This window comes from Microcaecilia unicolor, chromosome 1 (assembly GCF_901765095.1).
Source record: "Microcaecilia unicolor chromosome 1, aMicUni1.1, whole genome shotgun sequence".
NCBI classification, from domain to species: Eukaryota; Metazoa; Chordata; class Amphibia; order Gymnophiona; family Siphonopidae; genus Microcaecilia; species Microcaecilia unicolor.
The window spans coordinates 150,957,837-150,974,367 of NC_044031.1; the positions used below are offsets into that span (position 1 = coordinate 150,957,837).

Below are 16,531 nucleotides of genomic sequence, written 5' to 3' on the forward strand. Positions count from 1 at the left end.
ATTCTTCTCGGTCTGTTTGTGTGCTAGGTTCAGCCTTCAGTCATAGTTCTGTTGTTTGTCTGTGTGTCTCAGCTTTGTGTCCTGCCTAGTCTACCTTGCTTGTTCTAGTCCCCTCTACCTTAGCTTCAGCCTTAGTTCTGTTGCTTGTCTGGGTGGGTCAGCTTGTATCCTGCTTGTGTCTGCCCTGTTTGTCTTTAGCTTCAGTTCCCCTCCTGCTATTATGTACCCTGTTTGTCTTCAGCTCCAGTCCCCTTCCTGCTTGTCTCTGCCCTGTTTGCTTTCAGCTTCTGTTCCTGCCAAGCTTGTTTGAAAATCCTGAATCCTGCTTGAGTATCCTGAATCCTGTTCCTGCCAAGCTTGTTTAAAAATCCTGAATCCTGCTTGAGTATCCTATATCATGTTCCTGCCAAGCTTGTTTGAGTATCCTGAATCCGGTTCCAGTATCCTGAATCCTGTTCCAGCCTAGCCAAATCCGTTCCAGCATTTGGTTCCAGCCAAGCCAAGTCCGTTCCCGAATCTGATTCCAGCCAAGCCAAGTGCATCCTGAATCCTGTCCAGTCCTGATTGGGGGGGTTTTGCCTCCTGCTGCCGCTAGACGACAGTAGGCCAAGGGCTCACGTTGTTCCAGAGTTCGTGACTGTTTGTTTAAAGCCTGGGACCATGACAACAGAGAAAGCAACTTAGGATTTCAGAGTTAATATTTAGGGGTCCTTTTAATAAGGTGCGCTGAAAAATGGCCTTCAGTAGTGTAGGCGCGTGCTTTGGGCATGCGCAGATCCATTTTTCAGCACGCCTGCAAAAAATTTCTTTTTAAAATTTTAACCCAAAATGGATGTGCAGCAAAATAAAAATTGGCGGGCATCCATTTTGGGTCTGAGACCTTACTGCCAGCCATTGACTTAGCGGTATGGTATCACGTGTTAACTGGGTGGTAATGACCTACCCGCATCAAATGCCACTTGGGACGCCCAAGTTTTGCTGAGGATGTCCTCGCAAAACGTCCCGATGGAGGGGTGAGGAAACCCATATTATTGAAACAAGATGGACGTCCATCTTTCGTTTTGATAATACGGTCAGGGATGCCCAAATCTTGAAATTTAGGTCGTCCTTAGAGATGGTCATCCCTAGACTTGGTCATTTCTGATTTTCAGCGATAATGGAAACTAAGGACGCCCATCTCAGAAACGACCAAATGCAAGCCCTTTGGTCATGGGAGGAGCCAGCATTCGTAGTGCACTGGTCCTCCTGACATGCCAGGACACCAACTGGGTACCCTAGGGGGCACTGCAGTGGACTTCAGAAATTGCTCCCAGGTACATAGCTCCCTTACCTTGTGTGCTGAGCCCCCCACCCCCCAAAACTGTACACTACTACCATAGCCCTTACGGGTGAAGGGGGGCACCTAGATGTGGGTACAGTGGGTTTCTGGTGGCTTTTGGAGGGCTCACATTTAACACCACAAGTGTAACAGGTAGGGGGTGATGGGCTTGGGTCCGCCTGCCTGAAGTGCACTGCACCCACTAAAACTGCTCCAGGGACCTGCATACTGCTGTGATGGACCTGAGTATGACATTTGAGGCTGGCATAGAGGCTGGCACAAAATATTTTGAAAGATGTTTTTTGAGGGTGGGAGGGGGTTAGTGATCACTGGGGAAGTAAGGGGAGGTGATCCCTGATTCTTTCCAGTGGTCATCTGGTTAGTTAGGGCACCTTTTTGTGGCTTGGTCGTAAGAAAAACAGGACCAGGTAAAGTCATCCAAGTGCTCGTCAGGGACACCCTTTGTTTTCCATTATGGGTCGAGGACGCCCATGTGTTAGGCACACCCAATTCCCACCTTTGCTATGCCTCTGACACGCCCCTGTGAACTTTGGTCGTCCCCGCGACGGAAAGCAGTTGGTGATGCCCAAAATCAGCTTTCAATTATGCAGATTTGGGCGACCCTGTGAGAAAGATGCCCATCTTCCGATTTGTGTCAAAAGATGGGCGTCCTTCTCTTTTGAAAATGAGCCTGTTTGCGGGCGAGCACCAGAAAATTGGACGAACGTATCAGATGCGCACCAAAAATGAAATTACCACAAGAGCCACATGGTAGCCGGGTGGTAACTCCAAATTGGTGCATGTTGGGCACGCGTTGACGCTCACGTGGCTTAGTAAAAGGGCCCCTGAGTGTTTGGTTCCTAACTTGAGCACCTACATTTAGGGGAATGAAAAGCAGGCCTATAATTTGGTGGCTCTGTTATAGGCACCTAAGTTATATGGATTTCAGGCTCTTACATTTCATCAAACCTTAGGAGCCTAAAATAGCAGTGCTTATGTCAGGCACTCAGCTTTCTTTCAATGTCATCCTCTTGGTGTTAGAAGAGTTTCATGGAAAATGCAGGAATCAACTTGACTATGCCTTACATTAAGCAAGTGCTCTACTGCTTGAGTTAATCACTCCTCTGTGAAAACAGTTGTGGACTCAGCATTGCTTATCCATCTCTCATTATCCTTTCTGTGGAGCTTATAATTTGAATTTGAAAAACAGGGATATCAAGGGAGCTTTTGGAAACATATATTACACAGAACTACATTTGAATGTCCAGATTTATAATTCTGCCTTCTATCTTCTATGATGATGTATCAGACTGTTTCACTTAGAGGTCAATTACTCAGGTATACTTCACATACCGCTTCTACATACCTAATGAAGTATAAGAAATAATAATTGGCCAATAAATCACAAGTGACAGAAAGGGATGGTTTAAGTCGTGCTGACAAGACTTGGAAATATAAATACACTCTAGTTATAGTTCAGTTGGGATGTGAAATTGAGTAGGGATGTGTGAATCTTGTTATAAGAGGCTCACTGTTTGGTTCAGTGAACCCATTAAAATATATCAACAACTTTGCTCAATCAGTTTGCCAAATCCATCTTAAAGGAAAAACTGCATTTTTGGCAAAACCTATTGTGAATCCTATGAAATTTAAACAGACCTGAGAAAATCCACTGTTGATATCTTTGAAGTGGAGGATCTGCTGAGGAGTTTGCAGATCTGCAATGGTTTCTTCTCAGATTCACAACTAAAAAGCTCAAATATATTTCTCATGGATATCTGCAAACCACAGTTCTTATCAAAGGAGCCAGAATTATTTGCACATCACTAGAACTGAGCACATGCAAAGACTTGCATAGTTCCTGAGGAAAGATGCGTGGATATATTATGGATACAAGAATTTAATATACAAAAGGGTATCAACAAAATTACTTCTTTATTTTTTTTTAGAAACTTTTGTTATGCATGGATGAATAATATACAATAAATCACAATATCACAGTACACTATTATTCTGCACAATTGTTTTATTAGCAGAGAAAATGATATTTTCAGTAGAACAATATTTATATGAGAAACTTCATTTTTACCAAGTTCAAATGAAATAAGCATTCAAAATCAAAACACAGCCTAATGATTTAGTCTGATGTTGAATAAAACAAGATAACTGGACTTCAGTGCAGGTACTGACAATGACTTGCACAGATGAACTTAATAGAAACATCAAGGCACTTAGAGGGCAATTCTATAATTTACACCAAGATTTAGGTGCCAAGAATGCACCTATCTGGAATCTATTCTATAAAGAAAAGTAGGTGCCTCCTTTCCTGTACAGAATACTAGTGTAACAGGTCAGATATACATGTACATTTTAGGCACAACCACTATACCAGCCATAGAGATGGTGTAAAAGCTTGCACAGATAAATTAATGTATTCTATAATTATGTGAGTAACTGTGTGCCCCACTCATGCTCTGCTCAGGCTCTACCCATCTGTATGACCACATTCAAACTACACACTATCACATTTAGACACCTGTTTATAGAATAGTGTGTAGCCGGAACATTAGCACATGTAAATATATGCATATATGACCGTATTCTGATCATTTACATGCATTTTTGGCACTAAAATGTTGCCACACTCATAGAATTACCCATTTTGCGTGCAGAATCTAAACGAGAGGCATATACACGCCATCAATGATGTTTGACTTTGCCTAGAACCACTTGCTTGATGCACTGTACTCCCCAAAATGCAATGCAGATCCAAAATAGAATCTAAAAAGAAAAATATGGGCAGAATGAAAACTTTTATACAATTATTAATCATCAGTTGCATATGTTCAATATTTTTATGCTAGAAAGCTGGCATAATGGGCTTGGAAGTCATATTCCAGTAGTCCTGATGTGTTCCCATTCTTCAACCCAGTTTTGAGGATAGTATTACAATATAGCCAGGAGTCCGCAATTCAGGCCTCACCCGGGTAGATCAAGAAAGTCCAAGAACAATTACAGTTACCCAAACTGTAAGTTCTATGAATTGTCTTTAAAAAATCTGTTTATTTCAGTCATGAGTCTTAGGCCTGATTTCTGGAACTCACTAGGATACTATAACTAGGCATGAAGAAATCAAGAACAGGTGAATATATAGAGATATATAGGGCTCCTTTTACTAAGCGGTGGTAAGCCCAATGCGGACTTACCACTCACTATACAGGAAGTGGCGGTACTTCCCACCCCTAGGATGCCATCATTTCTGGTGCTACAAAAATGTATCTATTTTTGTGGTGCCAGAGTGTACCCAGTGGTAATCGGGCAGTGCCGCGTGCTGTTTACTGCTGGGTTAACATGGGAACCCTTACTGCCACCTCAATGGGCGGCGGTAAGGGCTCCCTCCTGAAATGGCCACACAAGTGCTTTACTTGCCGCACAGCCATTTCCTGCAGGAAGGCGAGACTTCTCTTTTACCAGCTGCGGTAAAAGGGGGCCTCGGCGCTTGAATCCAGCGCCGGCCCCCCTTTTGCCGCAGCTTGGTAAAAGGGGCTCATAATACAGAGAAGAAAAAGATCTGAACACAAGAAAACAAATTCTCTCCCAAACTGTTGAGTGACTTCACATGATTACCTTATTGCATAACATCTATACCAATCTCAGAAAGGTGACCTCTACCATGGAAGTATGGAAAAATGGAAAAAGAAAAATACATGTTGGTTGCACAATGCTTAGGATAAAATAAAATGCAGAAATTTCAGGAGAAGATAATATGCCTGGTGTAGTAATAAGCCATAGTGAGCCTCTTCATGGCCTACTACAGCAGAAGATAAATCATAGACATGAATGAAAAGGCTAAGATGACTTAATATGGTTAAGTGGACTCCTGAAGATCACAAGGAGATTACTTTCATGCCACAAACCCTGCATTTAATTCTGGAACATATAAAAAGGAGTGTGCCAAACACTGAAAGAGCAAGAGTATAAAAGGTAAAGCTGCAAAAAGCCAACTGATGCAAATTTAAGATCTCCAATTGCACAGAGCAAAGAAGAACCCAACTGATAACATCGTACAATAGTGGTGTGATGATGACAAAGAAGAAATATATAGAAAAAAAGAGATCTTGAAACAAGAGGAGAGTGACAGGACAGCCAAGAGTCATGAGAAGATAAATATCAGCACAATCAGAGAGCACTAGTAGAAAGGTGCCAAAACAATCAGGCAATTGGAAGCTGTAATGGCTGAAATATCCATGATATGTAAGCATGCAGTACAGGGGGTAGCATGCAAGCTAGGATATCCATGTGCTAGATCAACATCTATTTTACAAACTGAAATGTCCAAATTATGAACATGGAAAACAGGAGAGATGGATGTCTTTGTGGCAGCACAGGAATGTCCATGTTATAAAATGACCCCATACGAAGAGCATAGAGGTAGCTTAATGGCTAGAGCAGTGGGTTGAGACCTAAAGGGACCCAGGTTCAAATCCCATGCCCACTTTCTGTGATTTTATTTTTTTTTAATTGTGAGCCCTCGGTGACAGAAAAATACTCACTATACCTGAATATACACCACTAGGATTGCATTTCTTATACGTTCAGATTTCTGTTCTTAGGTTCACAATTTAAATAAAAATTTACAAAGAGCTTAAGTGTGATGTGAACTGAGGTCTGGTGGTTTACAACCCCCTGCATTAACTATTTAGGCTACTCCTCAATTCTGCATGGAAGTCTAAGGCGGTCTTTTACTAAAGGTTAGCTCAAGTTATCTGCAGTAGGTCCAATTTTATTCCTATGGGCCCTGCTGCAGATAACTCAAGCTAATCTTTAGTAAAGGACCCCCTAAGTTAATTTAAAAAAAAAGATTTTAGTACCATTAATGTCTATAGTTCCTGAAGCTGGCATAGAGCCCAGTATCCCTTGCTAGTTTCACATTAGTGGGACAGAAGGGGTCAGCAACCAGTTGGGGATTAAGGATGTGATTTGCCCCAATCCCTGTAGTGGACAGCTACTCAATCAGAGCATGAGAAAAAAAATACAACAATATGGAATTTTTGGAGTGAAGACCAATTACCTGGGGCTCTGCAGACAAAATAAGGGAACAATGGTGAGATGTGCATCTGGGAGCATGTTTTTGAAGTCCACTGCAGTGCCCCCCTAGGGTGCCCCATTTATCTCCTGGGATGTCTGGGGGACCAGTCTACTAAAAATGCTGACTCCTCCTACATCCCAATGGCTTGATTTTGTGCATTTTGCACTTGGATGTTTTTTGTTTTAGAAAATGGACTAAAAAAACCAAAACATCTAAATCACAAAACCTTGTTCAAAACAGTATTTTCGAAATAAAAGATAGACGTTTTTCTTTTTTTGAAAATGACCTTCTTTTCTGTTCAGATTTTGGACATTTGAGCAAAACGTCCAAAGTCGGACTTAGATGTCATATCGAAAATGCCCTTCCACATTATACAATGAGACCCAGGAGGGAAGTTATCAACATGAGACACTGTAAATACGTTATTTTACTGTTAATCCCAGTTGCATAAAATGGGAACTGTGCTAAAATAGCACGAGTTAATGGTAAAATAACACCTCTTAATGGTAGCCCACGTTGATAATTACATCCCTAAATAGGATTGCATTGTCATTTTCCAGTTTTCTATTTGTACTATTGTGGGCATGTATTATACTACCTCCTTTCTTCCCCTGCCTTTTGTACTGTCCTCAGCATCTATCCTAAGAATGATTTCTGTCCTGGATTTAGTTATTTCCACCTCTAATGCTACAGCAACTACCACCCACTTAGTAAAGTATATCCTCATATTCCCTCTGAACCTTCCTCACTCTATATCATGATCCTTTGCCCTTGAATTTCTGTTTCTTTGGAAAATGTCTTCTCCTGGCATGTTACTGAAGGTTGCTAGATATCTGTTTCTGTCATATCCTCACATTCTTCCATGAATTGAGGAAATAATGAAGCTGCAGTGAAAGCACTCACAATTCCATTAGGATTTTGTTTGAGTGGTAAATAGTTCTGAAATAACATGGCAGACTGTGTCTGTCCCATTTACAAATATTTTGTCTCAGTGTAAAAGTTTCTTTTTCTTCACACAAGACTGGCAATTGTATTCAAAACTAATCTCCAGGTGTGGTCCTTCATATTTGCTATATTAAAGCTGCCCCATATAAGTAAGTTGATGTCTTATAGGAGAAGTTATAGTTTTTTTCACATGAAAACACACACTTTATTTTCCTCACATCATTACCAACACTGGCTTTGGTTTTTATTACCCTTAAACTTCTTGTGAGAGCAAAAAAGGAAAAGACAGGGGAGAAATGATGCATGCGATTTTGCTTGTGTGCAAATGCTTTGAAACTGTGCAAACAATTCAATGTTATCATTATTCTATATTTATATGGCAGAATTCTGCACAAAACATTTATTTTATTTTGGTGTATACCACCTACAAGCCTGATAACTATGGAAGCAGTGTATGTTGAGGTACAGCTGGTATTTTTCTGTCCCAGGAGGGCTCACAATCAAAGGGTCCCTTTTACTAAGCTGTGGTAAGTGCTAGTGCCTGCTTACCGCAGCTTAAAAGTACTTACCTCAGGACGTGCTCAGGTGTCTTGCGGTGAAATTCCAATCTGTGCGCGCAAACCACATTCTAAAAATTTTTTCACAGGCATGTCTGGGGGCAGAGTGGGCATTTCTGCACTAATTAGTGCATTTACATTAACATATGCTGACTGATTGGCGCAGGATTAGAACGCAAGCTTTTATTGCCTACAAAATAGGAGTCAGGAAGTGCTCACACACCAACTTTTTTTAATGGCTGTGTACTAATGGCTGCATTAACGAATGGTCATTAATTCAAATAATGGAAAATCAGCCATTTTTACTATTCTGGCAAAAATGGTCTTAGCATGCAGGAAAGGCCCGTGTAAGGGTGTGCTAAGGTCACTTTAGACCGCAGCTTAGTTAAAGGGCCCTTAAGTTTGTAATTGATGCATTGGATGGTTAAGTAACTTTTTAGGAGGCGGTGAGGGCTCTGGCACTAACCTGGCAGTAACTGGGCAGCATATGGCACTGGTCAATTATGGCACGCCCCCGGCACTAGCAATGTTTTAAAAATTTCCTAGCACCGGAAATAGCGTGCCCAGTAGTAGGCTGATTTCCCGTGTACACGCCCAATGGTAGCCATACTGCCAGGTAGTAAAAGGCATGAGAAAGTTGTAGGAGACAACAGCTATAGGAATATCATGGGGATTTTACAAAAGTGTGTTAAGAACTTATAGGGAATTCTATAAACTAGGTGTTAAAATTTACAAGTAGCTTACACCTATACATGTTTAGAATAGTAGCATATACATACGCATATGTGTGAACTTCTGCATGTCCGTGCCAGTATGTCAACTAAACGCTACTATGCAGACTTTGTTCGAATGTCTATGTCATGGTTTCCAGCTTCTGGCACTGGTGGAGTATTTTTGGTTATGTCCATTGCTTGGGAAGAGGCTGGAATGCCTGTCCAGCTGGACTTAGATGCTTAATTGCGCTCTACGAACAGAGTGCAACCGTGAAGTTCTGATGCACTGATTGCCAGTTCATCAATTGCATTGTAGCTTCTGGTCATATAGATATAGGATGTCAATGCAGAAAGTGAAGGAAGAAGACAAAGGATGTCTGGATTGCTATCCAGTTGTTGAAGGGATCACCAGAGGACATCTAACTGGGACTGTTTTTTGAAGTTTTTCTTTAGGAATACAGAAAAGTTGTTTCATATGGTCTGTATTTTTCCAGATTTTTGTGATTACATTGCTATTCTACAGTGGTGGCTCTGTGTGGGTTTTTGTTTTGCACAAATAGTTGACCACCTAGCAATACACAATGCAGACTGCCAAGTTACCCATTCCAGGAGGGAGACTTTTTGGCTGGTCCTGGTTTCAAACTTACATCCCAAAGCAGTGCATTATTTGTAGTACCCATGTGCTGCTGGTCTCATAATGCACCAGAATGAGGTTGGCAGAAATCCAGGACCAGCCAAAAAGTATTCCTCATGGAATGGGTAACTTGGCGACTCTGACTATGTGGTGGTGAAAGACACTCATGTAAATGCCTGCTTAAATATGGCAGAAACAGATTTTATATCTAATGTTTCAGTGAGATTTGAGAATGTATGAGGATGATGTACTGAGTAGGTTTGCTGTATTTATTTGTCTTGCTTTTTGGGTTGGACCGTACTGCTGATTTCTTTGGATTCCCTTTATTTATATTGTGGACAGTATAATGAAGAGTTTGGGTTGGTTTTTTGATTAATGATAGGAAGGGAAGTTTTTTTCCCTTTTTTTGCAACATTGTTTTGAAAGGGTATTTCTCTGCTTAGCTTGTCCATATTTCTTTTCTTTTTTAAGTTGCATCACGAGATTTTGAAATTGGTGTGAATAAAAAAAAAAAGCCAGATCACACTGTCATGATCTTGTGAGATATATATATATATAAAGCTCACAAGATATGTTGGATTGATAGCAAAAGAAGAAATCAAGTCAGAATGTCCCATCTGGTTTGATGTCCTGAGAATTCACATTCTGCTTTGCCCACTGACCAGAAGAAGCAGAGAAGCAGAGAGTTGACAGGGGTTGGTTAGACTTCTGCACCTCCATGACAGTGTGATCTGGCTATCTGAAATGACATACCATTGCTTCTAACGAGCAAGACAAAGAAGCACCATCTCTGTACAACTAGATTGCAGCAGGAAGCTACTGGTCCTGGGGAAGGAGCAGACACAGCGGATATCCCGTGGATCTGAGCAAAGAGGGCCAGGCAACCATAAGGAAATGCATCAGTGATCAATTCTGCACTGAGAAGTATTCAAGAGACAGGAGTAAAAGAGGAATCTCTTGGGATTTGGGGAGTCCTAGGAAAATGAAGGAGTCCTTTTACTAAGGTGTGCTAACAGATTTAGTGCGCACTAAAGGCCCTGTTTACTAAGGTGCATTAGCTCACATTTAGCGAACACGCCAACCATGTGGGTGCCTATAGGGATATTGTAGGCACGTACATGGTTAATTAACATGCGTTAAAAATGTTAACGTGCCTATAACGCTGCTTAGTAAACAGGGCCCTTAATAAGATGCCCAGAGGAACATAATGGGGTACACAAACATAAGAATAGGCATACTGGGTCAGACCAATGGTCCATCTAGCCCAGTATCCTGTTTCCAACAGTGGCCAATTCAGGTCACAAGTACCGGGCAGAAACCCAATTAGTAGCTATATTCCATGCTACCAATCCTGGAGCAAGCAGTGACTTCCCTCATGTCCATCTCAATAACAGACTATGGACTTTTCCTCCAGGAACTTCTCCATACCTTTTCCCTCCAGCTGAGAGTTCCAGAGCTTAATTATTCTTGAGTGAAAAAAAAATTCCTCCTATCTGTTTTAAAAGTATTCCCACGTAATTTCATTGAGGGTCCCCTGGTCTTTGTATATTTTGACAGAGTGAAAAATTGATTTACTTTTACCCATTCTACACCACTCAGGATTTTATAGACCTCAATCATATTCCCTCTCAGCCATTTCTTTTCCAAGGTGAAGAGTCCTAACCTCTTTAGACTTTCCTCATATGGGAGGAGTTCCATCCCCTTTATCATTTTGGTCGCTCTTCTTTGAACCTTTTCTAATTCTGCTATATCTTTTTTGAGATACAGCGACCAGAATACTCAAGGGCAGGTCGCACCAATGAGTATTATAATATTATAATATTTTTGGTCTTATTTTGGAGTAGCCTAGTGGTGTGGAGGAGTAGCCTAGTGGTTAGTGAAGTGGACTCTGATCCTGGGGAACTCGGTTTGAGTCCTACTACAGTTCCTTGTGACTCTGGGCAAGTCATTTAACCCTCCATTGCCCCAGGTACAAATAATTACCTGTATATACCATGAAATTGTTTTTGGAGGAGTAGCCTAGTGGTTAGTGCAGTGGACTTTAATCCTGGGGAACTAGGTTCAATTCCCACTGCAGCTCCTTGTGACCCTGGGCAAGTCACTTAGCCCTCCATTGCTCCAGGTACCAAGAACGTAGATTGTGAGCCCTGTAGGGGCAGAGAAAGTACCTGTATATAATGTGTACAGCACTGCGTACATCTAGTAGCACTATAGAAGTGGTTAGTAGTATCCCTTTCCTAATAATTCTTACCATCCTGTTTGCTTTTTTGGACTCCGCTGCACATTGGGCAGAAGATTTTAGCGTATTGTCTACAATGACACCTAGATCTTTTTCTTCAGTGCCGACTCCAAGGTGGACCCTAGCATCAGGTAACTATGATTCGGATTATTCTTCCCAATGTACATCACTTTGCATTTGTCCACATTAAATTTCATCTGCTCTTTGGATGCCCAGTCTTCCAGTTTCCTAAGGTCTTCCTGCAATTTTTCCACAGTCTGCATGTTTTGACAACTTTCAATAGTTTTGGGTCTTCTGCAAAATTAATCACTTCATTCGTCATTCCAATTTCCAGATCATTTATAAATATATTAAATAGCACCGGTCCCAGTACAGATCCTTGTGGCACTTCACTATTCACTTTCCTCCATTGAGAAAAATGGGCATTTAACCCTACCCTCTGCTTTCTGTTCAATTAGGGTTGGGCAACAATTAAAAATTTTAATGCAATTAATCACAAAATGCATTTTGGGCAACAAAAAATAGTTTCAAACAACAAAAATTGCCCATCCAATAAAAACACAAAAATATATAGCAGTGTCATCATAAACATTGAAAATATATGTAACACAAACAATAAAATTACAAATTAAACCAACAAATCATATACAAATTGTGAAACAGAGCATCAAATCACTGAGGGGGTCTTTTACTAAGGTATGCTCACGTTTTTGGTACGTGCTAAAATTGTGCGCGCGCTAAATGTTTGAGATGCCAATGCATTCCTATGGGCGTCTCTAATGTTTAGTGTGCGCCAAAAACGTGAGCACGCCTTAGTAAAAGACCCTCTGAGTTAAGTAAACTAATCCTACCAGAGCCCCAACATCAAACCATTTCCTCATTCCTTAAGCTTATGGGGTAACACATTGATTAAATCTCCTCCAACCAACTAACTGATCATACCCTGAAATAATAGCAGCCATACCATATGAGTGATCCAATCATTGCACAGTTTTTAGGGCAGCGCCATCTCTCTGATGTGTGCAAGTGCTTTTAGCAGTGACATTTTTCAAAGTGCAAATACTGTATGCCTGTACCTTCACTTTGAAAATTGATGCAGTTAATATGTAGATATGTGGGCAGTTTGAAAATTGCCCTCTCCCCTCCCCAACTCAGTGCTTTGTACCAACAGGCCTTGCAATGTGATTTTCAAAGAGCCACCCCCCCTCCCCCAGTGAGTTGTAATTTGAAAATGTTGTTGCAGCTAGTGCTATGGGTACTTTTTACCCTCATATGCTTTGCAGGTCCAGATGTAAAGCATATGAAATGAAATAATCTACAGGGAACTCAGATTGAAATCTTTGTACTTTTTTTCTGGCCTCGCTTTAGCTTCTCATTTCCCTCACTGGGAAGGGTCAATTTTCAACATGTTATGCTGTTTTGTGCAGGTAATCTTGTCTGAGTAAAAGTGCATACATACTTTTGGAAATGCATAAGCGTGTATGTATTTCTAAATACTGCCCCAGCCCTGTCCTACTCCCAAAATGCTTCCTCCTACTACAGGTAAACTGTGTGTGTATTGGTACAATATGTGCAATTTTACCCACAAAGAAAAATAGGTTCAAATGTGTAGTAAGTGTACATCTTCTCTTTGAAAATTGATGCAAAGTCTGTAGGTGCCCTTGGACAATTTGAAAATTCCCCTCTGAATTTCTGCTAGTTGGCATCTTGCAGATAGTGTTTGGATTGTGGGGATACAGAAATTTTTTTTTCAACTGTTGCCATTCACAGCTAGGAAACTGCTCAACAAAGTTGGTGTTGCTGCTAGGTCACATACCTAGTTGCGTTCTCAGCCTTGCCCAAAATATTTCCTGAATTTTTATTTATTTGGCTTTTGTACACAACATTTTCAGTAGTAGCTCAAGAAGTGAATTACATTCAGGTACACTAGGTATTTCCTTGTCCCTGGAGGGCTCACAATCTAATTTTGTACCTGAGGCAAGGGACAGTCATGGGGCCCTTTTACTAAGTCGTGGCAAAAGTTTGGTTTAGCACATCCTAACATGGGACTTTCCCATGCACTAAGCCCATTATACCATGGCAGTAAAATCATTTTTTTAATTTGCAGGTCATGTGCTATTTAAAAACTGCTAAATGCTCCCATGTTAACCCAATGTTAACCAGTTAGCACACGGTAATGAGAATGTGCTACCTGGTTAGTGCTTCTACGCCCACTCTGCCCATTACTCTAAAAAACTATTTAGCACACCTTAGTAAAAGGGTTCATATGTGACTGTTAGCTCTATTTATATGTCCTTTACATTTCAGGTCTAAAAGTGCCTCTTCAATAAAAGCTTATTTTTTTTCTATTTCCTGGCACCTCTCCTCTCCATATTCAATAGATTGCTTCACAGCATATTTATAAAAGATCAGAGGTTTTATCTGTACTAGGATCTTATATCTTGTTGGAAATACAAAAGGGTATTAAGCCGCTAACATGCATCGAAAAATGATAGATTTGCCCCTCTGTGTTTTAAATAAAGACTTAAAGCTTGCAGCTCAGTCAGATATTTCCTGTGAAGGAGCTCACACTCAGACCAAAAGTCAGCCCTACCCACAGATCTCTGCCACTGCAGGAATGAAATGAAGGCTGCAGCTGGGTCATGTGGTCTCACACCATCTTAGCTGACCTCACTTCACCTACAGAATTACTGATATCCAGAAAAAAAAAAAGTGTACAATCTTTTGGTAATAACATGAAAAACAAATATGTTTCCCATGCAGGAAAAAAAAAAGATCTAATTCAGAGGTCGAAAAGAATGCGGAATCTTGGATTCACTTAGGTCTCAGAAGGCTGTCTCAGCATTGTTTTGCTTCTGTGTCAAAGGGATGCCTGAATTCCCAACAATAGAGAGCCTCTCCCATGGTGTGCTAATAGGAGGTTGGGCCCACATGTGGCTTGCAGATTGGGGAGTTTCTCTGGATGTTCTGCCAGGGATGGGACTGGTCGAATGGTTTCTCTCATAAGTTCTAAGTCATAAACTGCATCCTACTTGGCTACCCCTGCCAAAACTGGACCCAAGGGTATCCGAAGTCTTGGCTAATGGGAAAATATGAATGCTTCCTGTGGAAGCTGCAGCTGTTTTCCTGAGAGAAATCACAGATGCCTGAGGGCTTTTATCCCCTCCCCCTTTCTGTTTTTGACTACCTGTTCTGGCAGCAGTTTGGACAGAGAGAGAAGAAAACAGCAGGCACTCAGCTGTTTTTAAATAAGCCTTGGCAACACAGGTACTGATTACATAAACACTCAAAGCATTCAAAGCTATTTTTCTGGCTTTGAAACTATTTTTATAAAAAGGTGTCAGCCCCCCCCCCATATCAACTCTACTTAAGTCAACATGTAACAACCATGTTAAAACCTCAAATTACCAAAACAGAGATCATTCTAGGGAAAATGATACCATGTTCATCTCACTGGTAGCTTAACTGACAAGCAGTGGCATCTCTAGCAGAAATATTTAGGGGCCCTTTTACAAAATGTGATCTTAACACGCCTAGGGTTACCATATGTCCAGATTTACCCGGACATGTCCTCTTTTTGAGGACATGTCCGGGCAACCGGGCGGGTTTTGCCAATCCGCTCGTTTGTCCGGATTTCTGGACAAACGAGCAGATTGCTAGCCTCCCCTCCCCTTATTTACTACTCCCCTGGTGTTTTCTTTTATGCTGTATGTTTTGAAAAACCTTCAATAAAAATATGACAAAAAAAAAAGAATATATTGCACTAAATGAAAAGATAGATATAATAGGCATCTCTGAGACCTGGTGGAAGGAAAATAACCAATAGGACACTGTCATACCAGGGTACACATTATATTGCAGTGATAGGGTGGACCAAATTGGTGGAGGGGTAGCTTCAGTGCATTTTTTTCTAGCAAAAAAGGTGTCGGTACTCAAATGCTAGGCCATCCTTCAGAGGTGGGGTGATAACTGAGGGACCCACCCCATAATAGCCAGGCCCCCTGCAATCAGTCACAGAATCTATGACCAGGCAGAATTGGTGTGTAGAGCCCGAGCTCTTTCATTAAAACTTGGGGTCCATGGGTCAATTTTAGCAGACAATGGAAAAGGTGCTGGTACTCAGTACACCCAAGTACCCCCTCAAAAAAAAGCCCTGGGTAGCATTATATGTTAAAGAGGGCCTTGAATCAAAGGACACAAAACTCACTTTGGAATCCCTATGGACTGAAATTCCGTGTGTGAAGGGGAACAGGATAGTGATAGGAGTGTACTACTGTTTACTTGGCCAGGATGAACTGACAGATGCAGTAATGTTAGCAGAAATTAGGAAGGCTGACAAACTGGGTAACAGAATAGTAATGGGTGATTTTAATTGTTCTGATATTGATAAATGTAACATCAGTGCAGTCAAAGGAATTACTACTACTAATCATTTCTATAGCACTACTAGATGTATGCAGCGCTGTAAACATGAACATGAAGAGACAGTCCCTGCTCAACAGAGCTTACAATCTAATCACGACAGAGAAATAGAACAAATAAGGGCATTACTTAAGGTGGGAATAGGGGTTAGGAGTTAAAAGCAGCCTCAAAAAGGTGGGCTTTTAGCCTAGATTTGAAGCTTAACGTACTGGCTCAGGAAGTCTATTCCAGGCATATGGTGCAGCAAGATAAAAGGAATGGAGTCTGGAGTTGGCAGTGGAGGAGAAGGGTACAGATAAGAGAGATTTACCCAAAGAACAGAGTTCCTGGGGAGGCGTGTAGGGAGAGATAAGAGTGGAGAGATAGTGAGGAGCTGCAGTATGAATGCACTTGTAAGTCAATAAGCATCTGGTAGCGCTATACAAATGCTAATAATAATAATAATAATAATAATTTGAACTGTATGTGAAAATGAATAGGGAGCCAATGAGTGACTTGAGAGGAGGGCTAATATGAGCATAGTGACACTGGCAGAATATAAGCTGTATAGTAGAATTTTGAATGGGAGACCTGTGAGAAGCAAGTTGCAGTAGTGTAACCGAGAGGTGATTAGA

General features: G+C 41.1%; 1 protein-coding gene across 1 annotated transcript in view; it reads right to left on the reverse strand.

Annotated features, from left to right (window-relative positions):
* Nucleotides 1–3,287: 3,287 nt before the first annotated feature.
* The window catches only part of AGMO (alkylglycerol monooxygenase), a 441,192-nt gene continuing 427,948 nt past the window's right edge, over nucleotides 3,288–16,531 (reverse strand). Inside the window, 1 exon segment of the mRNA XM_030201313.1 lies at nucleotides 3,288–4,099. Coding sequence (XP_030057173.1) covers nucleotides 4,019–4,099 — 81 coding nt within the window. The 3' untranslated portion in view covers nucleotides 3,288–4,018.